This window comes from Pholcus phalangioides, unplaced genomic scaffold, assembly GCF_987345545.1.
Source record: "Pholcus phalangioides strain wild (caught in Gottingen) unplaced genomic scaffold, Ppha-v1.0 ptg000003l_1, whole genome shotgun sequence".
Classification (NCBI taxonomy): Eukaryota; Metazoa; Arthropoda; class Arachnida; order Araneae; family Pholcidae; genus Pholcus; species Pholcus phalangioides.
In genome coordinates, this window is record NW_028301596.1 from 25,086,994 (window position 1) to 25,107,632 (window position 20,639).

Here is a 20,639-nt window from a genome sequence, read left to right on the forward strand (position 1 = left end):
TTACAAAGAGTCTGTAAAAATTATCAGTGGTGAAGGTATTATGTGTAACTTTTTCTATATATATATATATATATACCTTTTTTTTCCCTTGGATCGTTGTTCATTACTTGATGACTATCAATCAGAGTGGATTCTCTTCGGAGGTTCTTTCACACTGTGTAAAACTTGTGGGATTCGGATGCTAGCATCCACCATCACACTTTGTCCAGTGGGGCCTATCAGTATGAATAAACAATACTGCTCCACAGGTGCTGGAATTTCAGCTGCAGTTGAATTGATGTGACGGCGATGTGGCTGAGTTTCACCATTTGAGTCACTAACGCTCCAGTAGCTGGTAGATTATGAAAACTGCAGAGCTCCCACTCAAAAAATTAGAAAAAGTAGGAAAACGCAAGAGTAAAAAGTTTGGAGGATAACCCCCTTAGAGACAACATAATCATAGCATAATGGAAAAAAATCTGTAAAAAAAATAATTTTTTTTGCAAAAAAAACTTTTAAATAATTTAAAAAAAAAATTTAATTTTGAATTAACTTTTTTTTTTTCCCTAGCACTATTTCGGTCAAGCTAAAACAAAATGACATATGACTTGGTTACAAAACCAATTTTTGGCCAAAACAGTGCACTAGCAACCACAGATAATTCTTTGCTGTCTCTCCTCATACATATTACATTCTTTTTTGGAGTCTTCCAAAGTGATGAGCTTGTCAACTCTCTTCGACAAGGCACAGCAAATATCGAAGACGTACATTTTTTAAGAAGGACGCATCTTCGTGACCACTTTCGAAAGCACAATGCAAAAAATGTGTAAATTAGAAGATCCGACGTATATAAGGCAAGGTGAACCAGATAGTTTTATTGCGCTGCTCATCATTTTTTAAATTTTTCTGTTTTGTTCACATTTTACTATTCAATGCCAGTGTAATCATTTTTGACAAATGAAGCACTTCCATTTCTAGCTCTTTGCTGAGCATTGTAAATATTGTTTATGCCTGTTCATGCCTTAAAAATACAGAAGACAACTGAATGCTATTGGGTAGCATCAGAATCACCAAACCTAGAATAGGCCTATGAATCCAACTGCTTTGAAATGCAAACTGTTGTTTCACCTATTTGCACCATAATTTTGAATGATGAAAATTACTGTCCAAGACCACGAATATAATAAATACAAAATTATTTTTCCATCCAGACAGAAGTTTTTAATGACTACTATACTTGTTGAACCCTCAAACTAAGCAAATGAAAAATTAATCAATCAAATGGTCCACATACCCCCCCCCCACCTCTAAATTACCTTAAAAATGATACAATTTCTCCTTTGGCAGAATCATTAATTGCATTCTCCAACATTTGTAATATTTGGCAATATATCAATAATTTCCTGCTCAATTAAAATCAATTACACAAATTTTGTCGATAGGTTTTGATAAAAAAGTAGGAAAAGTAGGACAAAAACTAGAAAGTAGGACATTTTACCAAAAAGTAGGAAAAGTAGGATGAGTGGGAGCCCTGAAAACCGGTCTCTACTGTTGCTCTGGTTCGGAACATTTTCCAATCAGTTGTAAGCTGCAAGTTTGTTTCCAGTAAGTGACTAGCCACATTTAATGTCAAAAATGTTATTGTTCTAGTTTTAAACATCTACATCTGTTATCAAATTTTAATTGAGCGACCATTGTATAGTAGCTTATTTCTAAGAAACATCATTCAAGGACTCAGATCAGCATAATCATGTTTATTGTCAGTTATGAAAGGGATAAGAATTTACGACATCTATCAAAAAGGTGACAAATTTTCTTTTCGTTACAGACTATTAAACAACACACATACTTTGTCCATATTCCTCTATGGAATTTACAATGAATGGGCTCATGTGAAAATGGGTGTGCATGTATTGTGAACCTAAGGTTAAGTTTTTTCGGAGAAGAGTGTCTTTTGTGTTGCTTGTCAAGTGCTGCCATCTACCTTCCAAATTTAGAAGCAGACAACTCAGTGTGTTATTCTTTTTTGCTTGTTGTGTCATCCATAGATTTTTTTAATCTTGTAGGCCTTATTGCTCTCTTTGGGGAGACTTTCTTAAATAAAAGATTGGCTTGCATTCCTTCCTTGAAGTTGGAAAACCGAAGAAAATTAACTTCACTGGGATTCAAACCAGGTCCTTTCTATGGAAGTCCATGATGATGCTGACACAACTGCATAGCTGCTTTCATTGCAGACTCGGGGCTCCCACTTGTCCTAATTTTGGTAAACTGTCTTAATATTTAGGTTTTCTCCTACTTGTTTTACCAAATCCCATCAACAACATTTATGTAATAAATGTAATTAGAACATTTATGGAAGAGGGAATCATCAATATATTGCCAAATAATACAAGATTGCAACTAATGATTCCTCCACAGAAGGAAATTGTATCACTTTTCAAGTTATTTCAAAGGGGGTGTATGTGGACCATTTGGTTTATTAATTTTTCTTTTGCTTAGTTTGAGGTTTCAACCACTACAGTAGGCATTAAAAACTTCTGTCTGGATTGAAAAAATAATTTAGTATTTACTACTTCATGGTCTTGAACAATAACTAACATTCATCATTCAAAATTATGGTGCACATTTTGTGTATAAGTGAAACAACAATTAACAAAGTCGTTGGATACATAGGCCTATTATAGGTTTGGTGATTCTGATGCTACCCAATAGCATTCAGTTGTCTTCTGTATTTTTAGGGCATATGTGTGCAGTGGTATAAACAATATTTGCTATGCTTGAAAAAGAGTTAGAAATGAAAGTGCTTCATTTATCAAGAACGATGACACTTGCATTGAATAGTGAAATGTTAACAAAACTATTTAAAAAAATTATGGACAACACAGTAAAACCATCTGGTTCAGCTTGACTTACATTGTAATTTATACATTTTGCACCGTGCTTTTTGAAAGTGGTCTTGAAAGACTGTCATTATTGAAAAACTTATATGTCTTCATAAATTGCTGTGCATTGTCAAAGAGAGTTTACTTTGGCTCGAGTAAATCTTATAGGATACTGAAATAGTGCTATGGGAAAAAAAATTAAATTAAAAAAAAAAATTTTTAGGATTTTTTTTCATTATGCTATGATTATGTTGTCTAAGGGCAGTATTCACCTGTCCTACTTTTTCTAATTTTTTGAGTAGGGGCTCTGTGAATCAGGTTTGGTTTTGATTCTTATATCCTGAAATTTTTTTGCTCTTACTCTACTGGAGTATACGAGGGGTGGGGCCTTGAGGCAAGATTATGATGTTTTTAAAGTAAAACAAAAAAAAAACCCTTATTAATTTTTTCTATTTCATAAATTTCACAATATTCATAAAATATTCCATTAAGTCCAAAGTGAAGGTGTCTTGTAATGTTGGGTATATGGACCACTTTTGGTTCCAACAAAATGTTTCCATTGTTCAGAGGTGGCCGTTAAGAGGAGGTTTTACTGTACTACTGTCATGGCCCCCCACAAGGGTGATGGGGATAAAAGGGCCACCTGTTCAAAACTTAGTTCCATACATCGCCCCCTATAGAATATTTTTTAATCATCTCCCCAGACTCAAGCCAACCCATAGGATTCTATGTTATATCCTTAGCTCCTACGAATGGACTTTTCTATCGCCCCAGGCAGGAAGACTATATTGCCCACTTAAAAAAACACTGCTCTAGATAGATTAGCTTATCAGTACCTTCTTTGATAAAAGACCAGTTTTTTCTTTTCTTTAAATCATGAACCTCTTGCAGTTCTGTCACGCATGGAAGGAATGGAAGGAAGCTCGCTTTATTACAAAGCTGTAATCCTTACTGTTTGAGGAGGAGGCAGTGCCGTCTTAAGGCATGGACCCACCCGGGCACGGCCCAGGAGCCTCAAGAGAAGAGGGGAATCACAAAAGTTAATTCTGGTTGAAAATTTCGAGAATTCGCCTTGTAGGGCCTCACAGAAATCACTTGGCCCAGGGGCTCATGATGCTCTTAAGACGGCCCTTTGAGGAGGGAGGAAAAGTAAGTCTATGTATGGGACAGTTTTATTACAAAGATAAAGGTTACAATAAGTAGTCATCCAAATAACCTTGTGATTGATCAAAAATTTTCTGCAAGTTGTCACTACTGAGATAGACGGTGGCAGTTTTTAAGAATTTTTTTTTATTGTTATAAAAGGCCGTTCAAGTATTATGTAAGCAAATTTTTAGCCATTTTTGAACCCCCCCTGTCAGCAAAAGTAAGCAAAACGCTGACCCCCTCCCCCCCCCCACTTGTCAGCAAAATTTCGTCAGCTCTGCCCCTCTGAAACCTAACGCATATTGGTGGGATCAGAGACGTACAAAGGGGGAGGGCATATGGGGGGCTCTCCTGTGCCCCCTTCCCACGATCAAAAATTTATTATTTAATGAAAAAATAATAATTTTTTTGTAATTGAAATTTCGGAAGAAAATTCCTTTATATGTTATTATAATCAATTTCTGTTAATTTTAATGTTATTTGAAGTCTATGAACTCAAAATTCATCTTTAATAATTTCATTGCGATCCACCCTCTTAGCCATATAATGATAAATCACATAAAGTTCCTTGGCCCGCGGACCAAATATGGCCCTGGGAGTTACTTGATGCGGCCTGCCCTCTTCAAACCTAATTTTGTAAAAATGAACTAAGCGGCACATTTACAGATCGCTTAAGTGTCCCGTGGCATATTTTCAGATCACTTTAATGACCCGAGACACAGTTCCATAACACTTAAGTGATCCGTGACACATTTAGAGATCCCTTGAGTGACATGTGACATAGTTTTAGAGCACTTAACTGGCCCCCAGTGCGGTTCTACATCACTCAAGTCACCCGCGGTACATTCTCAGATTATTTAAGTGATGCGTGACACAGTTCCAGAGCACTTAAGCGGCTCGAACACATTTCCAGAGCACTTAAGCAGCCCGGGCACATTTCCAGAGCACTTGAATCCGCGAAACATTGAGGTTACTAATGTGGCTCTGTAGGGCACTTTTTCTCGTTTTTGGCGCACCGAGTAAGATGCCATTAAAAATATTTCATATTTTCATAAAAGGTGGTTGATGACGTAAGTATTATCTCCAAATTCCCCCCCCCCCCCATCGATGATGACGTAATACTTGAACGGCCCCTAAGCGGAAATCTCTAATTCTTTTAACTGATGATAACTTGAAAATGCCCAAAATATTACTTGTCATTAAAACAAAATATGGCAATAACTGAGCCCTAGTGATAACTTAGTTTGGAGAACTATAAAATATTACCACAAAAATGAATGATTATAATGATGAATACAAAATAGTGGTTAATGTTTATTTCTTATTTTTACCTACACACAGTGCCATCTTAACACATGGGCCCACCCAAGCATGACACAGGAGCCTCAACAGAAGAGGGAGCCTCTAAAAATGAGAAGTAATTGAATTTTTTGAGAATTTGCCTGGTAGGGCCTCAGAAAACTTACTCGGCCCAGGACCCATGATGCTCTTAAGACGACCCTACTTAGGCATAAATGAGTATGTAAATGAAGGTCATGATCACTGTGTAATTATGTATTACATAATTACAATGTATAAAGCAATTTTTTTGTGTTTAGATCTGAAACAGCTGTCTCCCAAATTAGAAGAAACAAGCTGGTGAGAGAAAATATTAAAAGTTACTCCCTAATAAGATTTTTTAAAGGAGAGGTCCATTCACATTTTGTGTCTTCAAGTTGTAAAATCATGAATTTCTGTGCTATACTGAAAGTGTACCTACTCGATTGCTTACCTTGTTCTCATATGAAATTATAATGTCTCATGCTCATGTTATCTGTCATAATTACAATCACTTTCAATGCATGTTTTGCAGAGTCAGTACAAATTTGTATGTGAAGCTATACTCAAAGTGTACCATGGTGAGTGCCAATTTTCTCATTCTTGAAACTAATAAGTTAGACGGTTTAGCTGAAAGTTTTATAGTATACCTGTTGTGTTCATTAAAGTTTTTTATTATTATTTTCAATTGAGCACTCGCTGTGCTTTATATTTTTGATCAATTGTTGGTCCATCAAGAGCCAGAGAAGAGAAATACTCTCCACAGAGCTGAGAAATACTTTCCATGAACTGAGATCGAGTGAGTAACTGCTTTCAATTGTATCATGGCTATGCTATCTCATCACAAAAGTGTTTTGAAGTCTTCGCTTTCAAGACTAATACTACACCAAACACCAACTCTGGCTCTATTACAATTTACTGCCATTAATGAGATGGGTTAGAAATGAAGGCGCAGTCTATTCAACTGTTCTAACCACTGTTCTCTGTAGTCTCTTCAAGCTGGAATAAAAAGAAAAGCCTTTCAAGACTGGAATCAAAATTATTGAGTGTATCTTCAATAGATTCCCATGAGTTGGCTGTCTAGATTAAAAAGCTGAGTGATATCAGCTTTAGAAGTATTCGTGGCAATCATCGGTGAATGCAAGGACGAAGATGTCGAGAAATTCATTGAAGAATCATAGTTGTTCTCCAACAGAGTTACATAGCTGGAGCACTTGGTATTAACCGTTTGAGTCCCAGGGCATATTGAAAAAACACTGTCGAAGAATCCCAAACAGCGCAACCATGCTTTCTCTAAATGAGTACGAAAAGACCCAAGCAGCGCGATAGCGCTTAATTTATTTTATGTCGAGAAATACCAAGCAACACGATAGGGCTTTGCTTATTTTACATCGATGAATCCCAATCGGAGCAATAGCGATGTTGTAGCGATCTTGTATTTGTTAGGTAATGCGATTCTCGTCTTTTTCTCATCGCTCCGTCACATTTATTGCAGTTTAAATTGTTTGTTCATAACACAAAAATATTGTTAATTTGTAATTCGTTATTTTATAAAATCCATCTGTATTATTACATATGCGTACTGTAAATTTATAAATATTTCAAGTTTTGTTCTATAAAAATTATTGAGAAGATAACAATGAAATAAAAAATTTTATTTTGTAATGTATTATTGCATTATTATAGTATTATCCTACCTATTGTAAAATGTACTATTTACATTAAAAGGAGTTGTGTGATGTACTTGCTTCAGTAAATCTGAGCACGTGACTGCAACAATCGGTAACACACCGTCAGTTTTCACAATGTTCGAAATGTACTGGGTTTTCTCAACATCAAATCTCATCAGCGCGATCCCTCTGCTTGGGACTCAAACAGTTAAGATGTAATAAGAATCATCGTAAGGGGAAGTCTCAGTCACCTGGAGAATTCTCATTCATTCCATTCCAATGAGGCGGAATCGAGATCAAGTTGCCAAAGCTGATGATGCCAACATTTTCGGGTGAGTTGAATGAATGGACTTTTCTGATTTGTTCAGCACTTTGGTAATTAAAAAAGGGTGTGATTCTAATTCACAAGAGCTCCAATGTCTCAAGAGTTCAATGAATGAAAACACCTTGAAACTCATCCAATCATTCTCCGTGACTGATATGTTAATTTTTGAATAGAGCTCTCTCTTGGGACATACCGTGAGTGAGATATTTGAACAAAAACGAGCTTGTATTTGCTATATTGAAAAAAACTGATGTGTCTTCCACAAGTGCAGAGTGAATCATCGACTGCTATTTTGAGCTTAGCTGATTCAACGATCTAATGTCTTCAGTCTTAAGAGACCCTAGGACAGTGCATTTCGGTTATTTGCCGATACAATCATCACATAGTGAAAAACAAGCTGGATTCGTGGGCGAGGAACTGGTGGAGGATATCTCAGAAGGATGATGGCATTCCATCTCCACAAGCATTGTTCAAGTTCCTCAATAAACATGAGGAGGCCTTGCAATCGAGCGAGTCGATTGTCACGAGAACAAGCAAAAATGTCCATTTCATGTTTAGGTACATCAAGTTTTTACACCAATGGAGAAGATTAATAGATTTGTGCTTTTCACCTCATTTCACATTGGTATTAAATTTTTGTGAATCTACTTATGTGACGTGTAAAATCTATGCAGGGCCGGACTTGAGGGGTGCGAAAGGTGCTGTCGCACCGGCTGCTAAATTTCAGGGGCCACAAATCTTTCAAAAGAAACCATTTTCTTTTTCAGCGGGAGGCAGGGGTGTAGCCAGAAATTTCATTCGGGGGGGGGGGGGGATCAAAGTCACAGAACAATGGATTTGGCCATCTTTTTCCCTTTTTTCGGTCATTTTCTCGCATTTTGGGGGGGGGACCTGACCCCCAAGTCCCCCCCCCCCCGCTACGCCCTTGGCGGGAGGGAATTTTGGAAATTTTTCCCCCCACCAAGCTCTTATTGATTGTGAAAGGAGGCTGTCAGGTAGAAGCCCTATAATATCATTTTTAGTGTTATTAGGTATGGCATTAGCTTATTTAAAACAGGAAAATAGTGTATGCAGGTGGTCACATTCTTTACTCCTGAAAAAAGTCTGGCTTTTTTTTTCTGCTATTAAAGAAATAACAGGGCTACATTAACCAAAAAAAAAAACCATGCTTAGAGCATCGAATTTAAAAGAGAAACTAGAAAAGATATCTAGCAATTTTTTCCCCTTGAAAACTTCCCTTCTTGTTAGAGTTACTATCTCGTCTGGAGGTACCAATAGTGTGCACAAGGTACCAACATTAGAGATATTTTGCTTTCATGAACAGAGAGTTCATGCATAAAAACATTTAGGAGCACAAAGTTCCAAAAATTTAGGATGTGGGCTACGTTGCTAATTACAGGTAGTTAATTACAGGGCCACAACTAGGGGGGAGCAGGCGGGTCTCATGCCCCAGGCGCTGGACGAGAGGGGGCGCAAATTTCATTCTGAAACCTGTCCTTCAACATTACAAGGGGGCATCAAAATGCACGCTTGCCCTGGGTGACCAAGCATTTAGTTGTAGCCCTGGTTCTTTCTAAGTGGTAAACAGAATACACTGTACTAATTTTAAATTAATCTACATTTTCAAATACAGTGTTACGTGTTTCAGAATGTTTTCCTTTATTTTTTGGAATCCCAATATTTGATTCCTTTACTTCTATTATTTACATTAAGCAAAAACGACAATAAAAGATTCGAAAAATGATCAAAGTTATCGAATTGCAATGCATATTTGATAAAGATGATGAAAGACTTCAAAAGTTAGATGTGTATGTGTGTGTGTGTGTTCAGTAGAGCCACCTGCTTCTATTCCGTACACGTATTATAATTTGTTTTTTCTCCCTCTCTCTACAACGCCACGTACGTATGTATGTAACCTCAGCGATGAAAGAGTACCTTTGCCTTGGTTTTTGTTCCCCTTTTTTGTTCTTTTTTGTAAATATTGTATGTACTTGTGTAAAAAGGCAGTCTAATAAACGTGCCCATGCGAGAAGGTGGTTTTTTGTGTCTCTCTTTAATGCAAGAGTTTCGTTGTTGTTTTTGCGCTTTTTTAATCCACACCTGAGCTATCGACAGTACATTCATTCCATACATGTTGGTCCTGGATTCCAGAGATCCCAAACTTTCGAAAATGGCGTTACGGCAGTGTGAATCGTCAGTGCGGGTCATTGAAGGCGAAACTGACATTGTTGGAACATTTTTTGGAATCGCTAGTTGAACCCAACGATGGAGTTGGCGTGCAGCTGCAACATCTTCTCGCGCAAGTGGACTTGGAGTTGGAAAGTCTTCGGAAAATAATTCCGGAGGTTGCCAAGCTCTGTGACAGCTACTATGGTGTAGCCGAAGATGCGGAACTTCCTGCCATCAACGGACAGCTATTGGAACTGGAAGAGCAGATTGAAAGGAATCAGATAAGTTTGATTACTTAAATTACTTCATTGTCTAATTCCGATAGTCATTCTTTTCATCGGCATTAGCTTTACTATCTCGAACATTCAAAGCCAACCGGTTTGTCTTTGCCGACAGTTTCATTGCCTACATTCGATGGCGATATAGACAATTTTAATAGCTTTAAAAATAATTTTCAAAGTATTATGAGTTGTCATCCCCAGTCAAGTGACAATCACAAATTGTATTATCTGATGTCTCAAAGGTCGTGCTCAGTACATAGAGACTTCAGATGATTCGTTACAGTCATTGTTGAAAGCGTTGACAGAGAGGTATGAAAATCGTCATATTCTTGTCGACACTTACATTCAAAACTTTCCTAAAATGTCACACGAGTTGGCAAAGGATTTGCAGGATCTCTTAGACACTGTGAACAGAAACTTGAGAGCTCCAAAGCAATTAGATTTTGATAAAGATAAACTGTCAGATCTTATATTATTTAATCTGATTATGCTGAAATTAGACAAAAATACTGTCATGCAATTTGAGCTGACTGGGAGGTTAGAAAATTCTTACGTTAGATGAATTCCTTCAGTTTCTTGAGAAAAGGAGCCAGGTGCTCAATTTATTGTGCAAGAGTGTTCCAACCAAACAGAAAAATCTATTGCAAAGTTTCCAAACTAAGAATTGTATAATATGCAAGGATCAATTACATACAGTTTATAGCTGCCCTAAATTTCAAAGAATTGAACGAGAGATTTTGTGCAGCAAAAAAAACACAAGCTATGCATAAATTGTCTGTCGCATATGGTTGTGTCGTGCAAAAGCAAATTCAAATGTTCCATTTATAAATCGGGAACTCATCCTACTCTGTCGTACAGGGAAGGGGGGGGGTGCCGTCTAGAAAGCCTACTCCATACTTCCAAGAATCGCCCAGTGAAGTAGGTTCAGCAAAGGTAAAGGATCGTGACGTTTTCCCTAACAAGGGACAATCTGTTCTTTTTGATGCTACTCGAGAAGACGCAAAATCTTTCGAAAAATATGTTTTGGTAAACACTGCCATAGTATGTGTCAGGGACTCTCAAAACGTAAAACGTCCACACAGGGCTATTTTGGACACGGCTGCTCAATCGAATTTCATAATTAGTGAAGCAACCAGTCTTCTCAAATTGAAAAAAGTAAAAGTCTGTGTTCCGATAAGTAGGTTGAATGACTTTGCGTTCAATGTAAAATCTTGGATTTCTGCCCGGATTTCGGATCGCATGGGTGAAAACCAGTGGTGTCAATCAATTGTTCCAAAAATAACAGATGTTACTCCATCTAAATATCTAGACGTTACATGGATAAATATTCTGAATAACATTTCTCTGGCAGACCCCAATTTTCATAAGCCAAACAAAGTTCAACTGCTGCTTAGGGCAGAGGTGTTTTTCCAGTTAATGAAATCGAACAGGATTCGTCCGGAAGATACAAACTTTTGTTGCAGGATAGTTGTTTCGGGTACTTAGTTACGGGCAGCATTCACCTTTCCAAAAGACTGTCACTTTGAAATGCAAATCAAAACTGTTTTTTGACCATGGATGCATTGCATGATTCAATCAACTCTCTTTGGGAATTTGAGTCGGTGGAAGACATCAAACCACCCACGAGTGAAGAGTTGAACTGTTGTGATCAACACTTTCGAGCCACTCATTATATAATGGATGATGGGCGCTATGTGGTGAAGATGCCTACGAAATCAAATGTTTCGGATTCTATTCCATTGGGGGATTCCAAGGATCTAGCCACTTTGAGGTTAAACTAACTTTAGAGAAGGTTGGGTAGAAATCCATTAATGAAAGAATTGTATTGTGATTTCATGAATGAATATAGGAAATTGCACCACATGGTAGAAACAACGAATCAGGATTCTACAATTACAACGGATTATTTTTTGCCTCATCACAGGGTATACAAATCTGAAAATGTTAGCACGAAATTGCGCATTGTTTTCAACGCAAGTGCTAAATCTACCAATGGGTACTCGCTCAATGATTTTCTGCTAAAAGGAGGAGTTATCCAAGAAGATCTATTTTCATCATACTGATATTTCGAAAGCATTTGTATGCATTCTCTGCTGATATATGCAAGATGTTTAGGCAAATTCAAGTGAACTCCTCTCAAACTCACTTGCAAAGAATTTTTTGGAAAGAGAGCTCAAGTGACCCTGTCGAGATTTACAGACAGTGGCATATGGTACAGCATGTGCACCCTACTTGGCCACCAGAACCCTTCAACAGTTAGCTTTAGATGAGAAAGACAATTTCCCTCTAGCTTCGTCAGTCATCTCTGACTTTTATATGGATGACTGTTTTTCTGGCTCATTGGAGCTATCCCAAGCTAGAAAAATTTAAGAAGAGCTGATGGAGTTACTCTTGAACGAAGGAATGACTCTTCATAAATGGTGCTCGAATCACCCTGATTTGCAAATCGAGAATTCTTAAGTCTATCCATTCAAGTCTCATTCTGAATAAAAGAGTGTCAAAACTTTAAGCATGAATTGGAGTACTTCAACTGATGCATTTTTACTTTCAAGACTACCGTAAGAATAGCTACCAGTTACACCAAACGAGCAGTGCTCTCGGAAATCGCACATATTTTTGATCCTTTGAGATTAGTTAGGCCAGTCATTTCAAAAGCAAAGATTTTTCTACAAAGACTTTGGCTTCTCAAGATAAGCTGGAATGAAGTCCTTCCTAAATCTTTAGCTGAAGACTGGCATAAATTTGTTTCATCTCTTCACTTGATAGAAGACATCAAAATTTTGAGATGTGTTGTGACAACTTGCCCAGTCAAAATAGTATTGCATGGTTTTGCGGATGCTTCAGAAGCAGCATATGGAGCTGCTCTATATCTTCAGGGCATTTCTCAAGATAACATGGTGACCAGGTGTCTTCTGTGCAGCAAGTCTCACGTATCCCCTATAAAGACTGTGACTATACCTCGGCTAGAACTCTCTGCTTGCCTACTACTCGCCCAGTTAACACAGATGTGTCTCTCAGCCCTTAAACTCGAAATAGACGAAGTGAAGCTTTGGTCAGACTCTACTATAGCTCTTGCATGTATACATAAGCCACCACATCAACTCAAGACCTTCGTGGCCAATCGAGTCGCTCGTATCCAAAGGCTCACTTAAAGTTCCCAGTGGAGTCAGGTTACATCTGATCTTAATCCAGCAGACGTAATTTCTCGTGGACTTGATTGCAAGAGAGATCTGGTGGACTGGACCTCAAGCAGTGATGATGGAAGCTGAGATGCCTCAACTTTCTTGAGACAATGTTACTAACTTTCAATACTTGAAAGAAATTAATATTTTGAGACTCTAATTTAACCATTGTAAATCAATTATTTCCTGGATGATCTATTGAATGTTACTAATAACTTTTCTAAACTTATTAGAATTTTGAGGAATTTTAAAAGGACTTGGAAATTTATTTATTTTTTGGTAATTTCTTTTGCTGAATTTGAATTCCTTTTTTCAGTTTCTTTCTTGGGTACTTCATAGTTTCATGAACCCTGAAATGTATATCATTTTTGGGCAATTCAAAGTTAATTTCGTGGAATTACCAAATATCGCCTATAAAATTTTACGTAAACCATCATGGGAAAACGCTTTAAACAGAAAATCTTACTGAATAATTGGGACCATGGCCCCCACACATAGGCGGGGATAGACTTGGAAGTCTGGGGGGGGGGGGGAGCATGATGATGTCAATTCATATGTATATATATACCAGTCAACTCCATCGTTGACACTGGAGGGGGCAATGCCCCCACAAGGGCGGGGCTGACAATTCTCCAGTCCCGGGACAATTACCATAATTTTTTTTTCATGCTATAATTGTACTATAGAAGGACCAGTCAAATATCCCAGCTTAGGGGCCCGTCTCCAGGATGTGGGGGACATGAAAATAATTAGTTTTAATAAACGAGAAAACGTTGTCAAGATGTTATAAGCATATCGGCTGTATATGTACGATTAATAATAATGAAGACATTCAAATTTCATTTCCTAGACTTTGAATCTATTTTCGTATATGTATATTAGAAACTTGAATTCTGTTTCATTGTCTTTGCATTCAATTTTTTCTCTGTTCATTTGGTAATTAAAATATACATTAAACTATTGAAAGAAAAAGAATTGATCACTGTTTAATTTTTTTTTCCCTGTATTTTTGATGATTCGAAGTTCATAGACTGATTAAAATTTCTAGAGGTTTTTCAGAGAGCAGCATTATAAATTTCATATGGCTCATAATTTCTCATCTGTTTTTCAAATTTTTGGTTCTGTTGCTAATGTCTCTTCTATGGCTAATGTCATGATGGAGCAGTGTACTATAGTTATACTGTGCAATTTCATTATGTATTTGAATATTACACAGCACAGTATATATTTTGTATAACTGCAAAATGTGGGTAACTATATAAATTATGTACTTCTGGATGCTCAATATCAGTATGCATTCATATAGCATTTCAAACATAACTCTTGATTTTTTTTTTTTCAAACTCAGCTTCTCAATGCAAAGATAAATAGTGCTTCTTGATACAATCTGTTCGTAGTCCAATGTTATTAGTAATCTAATGCACAGATGAAAATGTATTTCCATATTTTATCGTTTTCCAAGATTTTTTTAGCACACAAATCTCAGATCTCTCGGCGGCATGTTTTCGAATATCTTGAACATAGAGACGTTTAAAATTTTACTGCAAAATGGTGAACATATAAAACATATTTTTGTAGTGTAAAGACATTGTACTCTGAAAATGATATTTAAAAATCAAAATTGAAAAAAATATTGGCAATTTCAAAAAAATTAGTCAATCAAACTTTTAAACTATAATTGCTATTTATTGTACTCATAAATATATTGATAGAATAATTAAAAGGCAGAATATATCAATCAAGTTTATTATTTTCTCTGCTGGCCTTTAACCATTGGTTGGCCAGAAAAAAAAAAAAAGGATATTTCATAACACAAAATTATATATGAAACATAAAATGAAATAACTAAGGGGGAAAAAAAGGCTGGGGGGAAAAGGCAAAAAAACTAAAAGACAGTTTAAACATGACATAAAGAAAAAAAATACTGTCTAACCTCGTTAATGAGTCACTCTTGGGAGAGCAAAAATATGATTTAGTAAGCGGAGTGACTCGTTAAGCAGAGTAAGCCATAACTGTGTCAATTCCTGTCTGAGGACAATTGGGACTTCCAAAAAGTGGTAAGCGGAGTGACGTGTTAACTGGGTGACGCACTAACAAGGTTTGACTGTATATACAAAACATATGAGAAATTGATTACAGTAAGAAGTTATTCACAAAGATCTTAATTTCATTGCAGATATAATAAATTTGTATGTATTAAATCACGTAGTGTAGTCGTTAAAATGCAAAATATTTTCTAGGTTAAGATGAGTAGAATCACCAAAGACAGTATTTCGTAATGCAGTATATTTATCGCAGGTTATAATGATGTGTCTCTACGATTCATACTCTCCAGAAGTGCAATGTGTGCAAGTTTTCTCAGGTGAAATATGGTGCCTCACTCCCTCCAAAATTAGCACATCGCTCTGGAATCTCAACTGAATAAGAACTCTTTTTATGCATAAATCAAGGTTAAAATTTAAATATTCCTCCAAAGCTATATTTGTTTTTAGATTTTTATAGAGAGGGAAACGAACGGAATTAGTAATTCAAGATAAAACATGTTGAGCATCTTGATCCTTCAGATTTGATATCATAAATGGTAGTGGAATTTAGCAATTAGATAGTTAATTTCAAGTTTGAGGAAGGAGAAACCAGCATTATCAAGGATATCCCAGAGAGAGCAAACCCAATTATATTTAGAATCTGAGTTGTGCTTAGCCCTTTTTTCAAAGGCCAAGAAAGCTTATCTTCGTTAGTCTCTTCTCATTCATTTTCAAAATGCAAAGCCAAAAATTTAGAATACGCTTTTTGATTATGATACTCAGGCTCGATTGACCTAGTTCAGCTTGAATCATGTAAGGTGGTATCAGTTTTGAGAGAGTGAAAAATCTACGGACAAAAGAACTAAACAAAGTGTCAATGTCACCTTGGTATTTAACACAGCCTAAATTTGAACACTTTACAATGCTGTTGAACTTATTAATGATTGAAATAGCGTTATAGCTGCTTTCAAGGAGGAAGTTCGAGAGATAGTCAGAACTGGCCATACAGCTTTACTGGCCGATGTTGCTTTTGCAACAAAGTGGAGCTTTGCAGAGTGAAACATGCCTGTATATTGGAAGGGTAGGCCTAAATAAGTGTACTGTGACACTGTCGAAATTTCTCTATCAACAAAATACCAATGTTCACATTTTTTCAGGCGTCCACCTCTTCTGCAGACCATAATTCGAGTATTTCCAAGTTTAATTGAAGATCAAAATCAAGGCAGAATTGATGTAAAATGTTCAGTTTATCAATATTAACATAAAAGAAAAATGTAATATAATCAAGTACCAAAGAAAAACAGGCAAATTTACGCAAATTGGCTATGCACTATATATATATTCTATGGAAACAATCCATCAGAAAACATTGAGCACAATACAATCATAGGATTATCATACATACTCCATCCAGACAGAAGTTTTTAATGGCTACTGTACTTGTTGAACCCTCAAACTACGCAAAAGAAAAATTAATAAACCAATTTAACGTTTATAATTATTGTGCTGCAAGATTTTGTGCTGGATTCGAATGTAAAGAAAGCAAAGTACTTTGTTTCCCATGATAAAAAAATAAAGTGGCCAATAAATAACAGCAATCCTTATTCTGTGAACCCCCAATGACCTCTGTTAAAAAAATCCATCAAACCAACATGACAGTTTCATTCAATTTCAACTATCACAAAAGCAATCATTTTGCCATGGTTTCAAAACATGCCAATATATGAGAAATTAGTCACTGGAGAGACTTACAGTAAGTACTTGGGACATGGTGGGCATATAAGCATTACATAATTTTCTTATTTTCAAATGTGTAGGAATACAGGTTTTCTGGTGTGATATGTATTGAAATGGTAATTTTGTTTTTCAGAAAACATTGTAAAACCATTACCAGCATATCAGTGATGTTCATACAGCTGCGAATAAAAATGACATTCTTAAATGGAAAGAACAGATGAATGATTGATCATTCAAAGCAAAAAAAGAAACTAAGTTTGACAAGAAACTCAAAAGAGAAATGATCTTATTTTGTTGTTATATGACTACTGTGTTGTAATCATGTGTATATATGTACAGTTCATTATACATGTACTTTGTATGTAAATTCTATATGTGTACTGTTTTCTTGATACTTCATCTCTTGAAAGAATCCCGTCTTTGCATTGTGCCACAAAGTACATTATGTATACAATACAGGTTAGAAACTTAAGTCTGTTTCATCTCAAATAACTTGTAAACCGTTGGCTATAGAAACATACTTTCAATTAGAATAGGTATTTAAATAATGTGCCTATTTTAAATGTCATTTATTTTACTAAGGGCTGTGTATGTACTGAAATACGAAATAAATTTTTTTTTTAAATATTGTTTACATTTTTGGACTTCAACTTAGAAAGCGGTTTCTCGATCTCTCCTGAATCCAACCAAAGAAAATTACATGTATATAAGTGTATTCATGAGAACTAATATATTTGAATGTAGAAATCGCCAAAAATGAGAGAAGGACTTCGTGGCTGTGGGGGCAGAATCAATTCCTTCCCTAATTTGCCACCCCCAAAAGTTTCCCATCCAGGGTAGTGTCACTTACTTTACTTATACTCCTCTAGTTCCGGCCCCAGCTAAGCAACAGATGAGCCGATATCACTAGGGTTGTTGGTAGAATTTCATCACATCTGGTAATTCAAATTTATCTGAACCTTTATGCATCCTTATATATCCTGGAATATAATTAATATTTATATCTTTCCACCCCATGATCCCACAAGACCCTTGTCACAGCCAGAATGCACATGTTAGAACCCCACTGTTGCCACAATGATGGTTGGCTGAAATTGGTTTTCTATGGTTCCCAACTTTGAGGCATGAATGCAAGCCGATCTCTCTGTTGAAAAGCCTCACCAAAGAGAGCAAACAGGCCTACACTGATACAATTATTTAATCATTACACTTCACTCATAATCATAAAAATTGACTGCAGATCGCAACACTACACATAACTAGCATTACACAGAAACAGTTCACAACACATACACGCACAGCTTCCAGTAGGCCTATCCTCTTTGACCACCTGCAAAAAATCCTCTTCAGTGAGACAGAGCATCAGGGCATGAACTGGTTAGGACGAAGAGGGGAATGCAAATGCTTAAAGTCGAAGAGGCAATTTCTTCACATGAAATGGCATCTTATCTCCAAATGTTTGGTTGGGTTTTATTGATTTGGAGCCAAGAATTCCTATTTCGAGTTGGTGCCTATTCTGTTAAATAATCAATGCTTTCATAATCAATGTTCCTTGGTTTGTTAACACTTTGTAATAAAGATTGTTGCAGGGGTTGGCGGTATCGCAATCCAAATAAACAATGTCTATGAATGAACTTTCTAAAAAGTATTGATGAGCTTTGTAATGTTGCTGTTATTTCATTGTGACTTCTCGTGCAAAGGCTCGGTGAAGAAGATGGCATAGCAAGCACAATATTACCCTTTATCTGTGATTAAGATTATTAGTGATTAAAAATGAAGCAATCTATCCTTTTATTTGTCATGACTGCTCGTGCTGTCATATGAAACCAATGGGTTCTTTTGGCTCAATGATCTGCCACCCGATGCAGCAACCCTCAGGGTGTTGGGATGCTTAATATCATTTTTGAGTACCAGTGAATGCAAACCTCGTTAGATGCCAGCATTAAAAATAAACCGCAGTTAACTTGTTTAACTACTTTACTATCAAAGATGTGATATTGCATTGAAACGCCAGTGGAATAAATTCAAACAAGTTCTCTGTTTTTTTTCCTCTCTCTTCATCCTGAAGCTTTGCTGCAACCTATGAAAAAATATTGCTTTTACCTCCATTGATTCATCTTTCTACTTTACACATGTAAGAGAAATATACTTTGTACCTACTCTCGATAAGAGAGAGAGAGTAGTAGTAGTAGTTAGGATAAATAAGTATATGTGTTATACTGTTTTCGTTTCATTTACTATTATACTTTACCTAATATACGGTTATAACGGTCAGGGCCGACCACCCCCATAAATGTATGTAACCCCTGAGATCCGCTCTCAAAAAGAGTGAGTTCAAGAGTATTGAGGGAAGAAGAAGCAATCATGGCATCCAGGCTGTGTTGCAGGCATTGTTTTTTCCAAGTTGTAATGTGTGAGTGTAAATAAATTGCTTTTCTAAACAGCATGTGCCTACATGGTTAGGATAATCTTGTATCGATTGGACACAGCTGGATTGAACTGACTTCTGTGGACTTAGTAATGTCCAATATGCCGTCTGCCAGCTCCGCAAGCAGTGCTTACAGCTAATATCTGCTGAACAGCTACTGGCAGTTGTTCAGTATGCAAGCGCACAAGTTGATTCTTAATTATTTACATGTTTTATTCACAATTTATATAATTATTACAAACATAATAGTGGGAGCATGTGATGGGCGTACCAATAATACAAATGTAAACAAAAACAGTGATCGTCGGCTTTGACTTCATGAAAATACATGTTGCCACACTGAACTAAGTAATAACAATAAAAAGAATAATAATATAGTTGAAAAGGGTTGGTACAGAGCCATTTCATATACACACAAAGTCACCAACTTCAAGCAGCGGCAAGGTCGTGTCCATCAGGCTGCCTACATTTGTGGAATCTGCTAGTCCACATTCAGTCGGAAATTGCAGATGATAGAGCACAGCATGACCCACATGAATGTCCCCCCCCCCCTCCCAGTCGAGAGGATCACAGGCTCTAGACAAATTATACGTTAAAATATACTTTCTTTCTGGAATGCAGTTCCTTTTTTTTTCTTGGCCTGAGGATAGTCTTCCGTGGGACCGAAATTATGTCCTTTGGCTTTAGCAAGAAGGCATGTTTCAGTCTGTCAACACTTATGGAAGTGACACGGTCCAGGAACTGCAATGTGAAATGTCTTGTCCCCTCTGCTGATGACAGTGTAGGGCCCATTAAAAGGCGGCCACAAGGTAGGCTTAACTGCGTTACATCACACGAAAGCGTGAGAACAGTCATCTAGAGCTGGATCCAGAAGATTTTGTATGAGCCATATATGCCCCAAAGCAGAATGTTTAGCACTGTTCTGCGACGACCCCTCAGCAAACTGGAAATTTACTGTGGGAAAAATCCCCATAAATGTGGTTTTTTTTTCACTTTTCTTAAAATTCTTCCAAATTGTTCTGTGACGTACATTGCAGATTTTGGCACATTCTGCTTTGGGGCATATATGGTTGTAGGAACTGGACAAATTTGATGTAGTTTTGCTGAGTGTTTCCACAAATTCATCGGGTGGAACATCGTTGTAGAGCTGGAAAAACTCCCTAGGTAAGTAAAGTGGCATTCCATAGATGAGTTCTGCTGATGAAGCTCTGACGTCCTCCTTCACACAGGAGCGTGGAAGAATGCCCAGAACACCTGGATCACTTCACGATAAAAAGACACCTGAAAGAACTTTAAGAAGCATGTTGGTCCAGTGGTCAGTTTCGAGGCAGCGTAATGCAGTCTTCAGGTCATGATGAAAACGTTCAACACAGCCATTTGCTGCCGGATGATACGGTGTGGTACAAATTCTTTTAATACCAAGAATTGTAGCAAGGGCTCAAAACAAGGAACTGACGACTTTGATCACTAGTGATGGTCTCAGGGGTACCAAAATAGCT

At 36.9% G+C, this 20,639-nt stretch overlaps 1 protein-coding gene across 2 annotated transcripts in view; it reads left to right on the top strand.

The window, feature by feature from the left end:
* Positions 1 to 17,949, top strand: part of Ptpmeg (protein tyrosine phosphatase Meg) — a 595,691-nt gene extending 577,742 nt beyond the window's left edge. The window contains exons 26-27 of one of the 2 annotated variants that reach the window (XM_089247192.1): positions 5,860 to 5,905; positions 16,846 to 17,948. In XM_089247192.1, the coding sequence (XP_089103318.1) occupies positions 5,860 to 5,905; positions 16,846 to 16,880 (81 nt within the window). In that variant the 3' untranslated portion in view covers positions 16,881 to 17,948. Of the gene's footprint in view, positions 1 to 5,859; positions 5,906 to 16,845 lie in introns of both variants that reach the window. The other variant, XM_089247198.1, reaches the window with a different exon arrangement.
* The last annotated feature ends 2,690 nt before the right edge of the window (positions 17,950 to 20,639 follow it).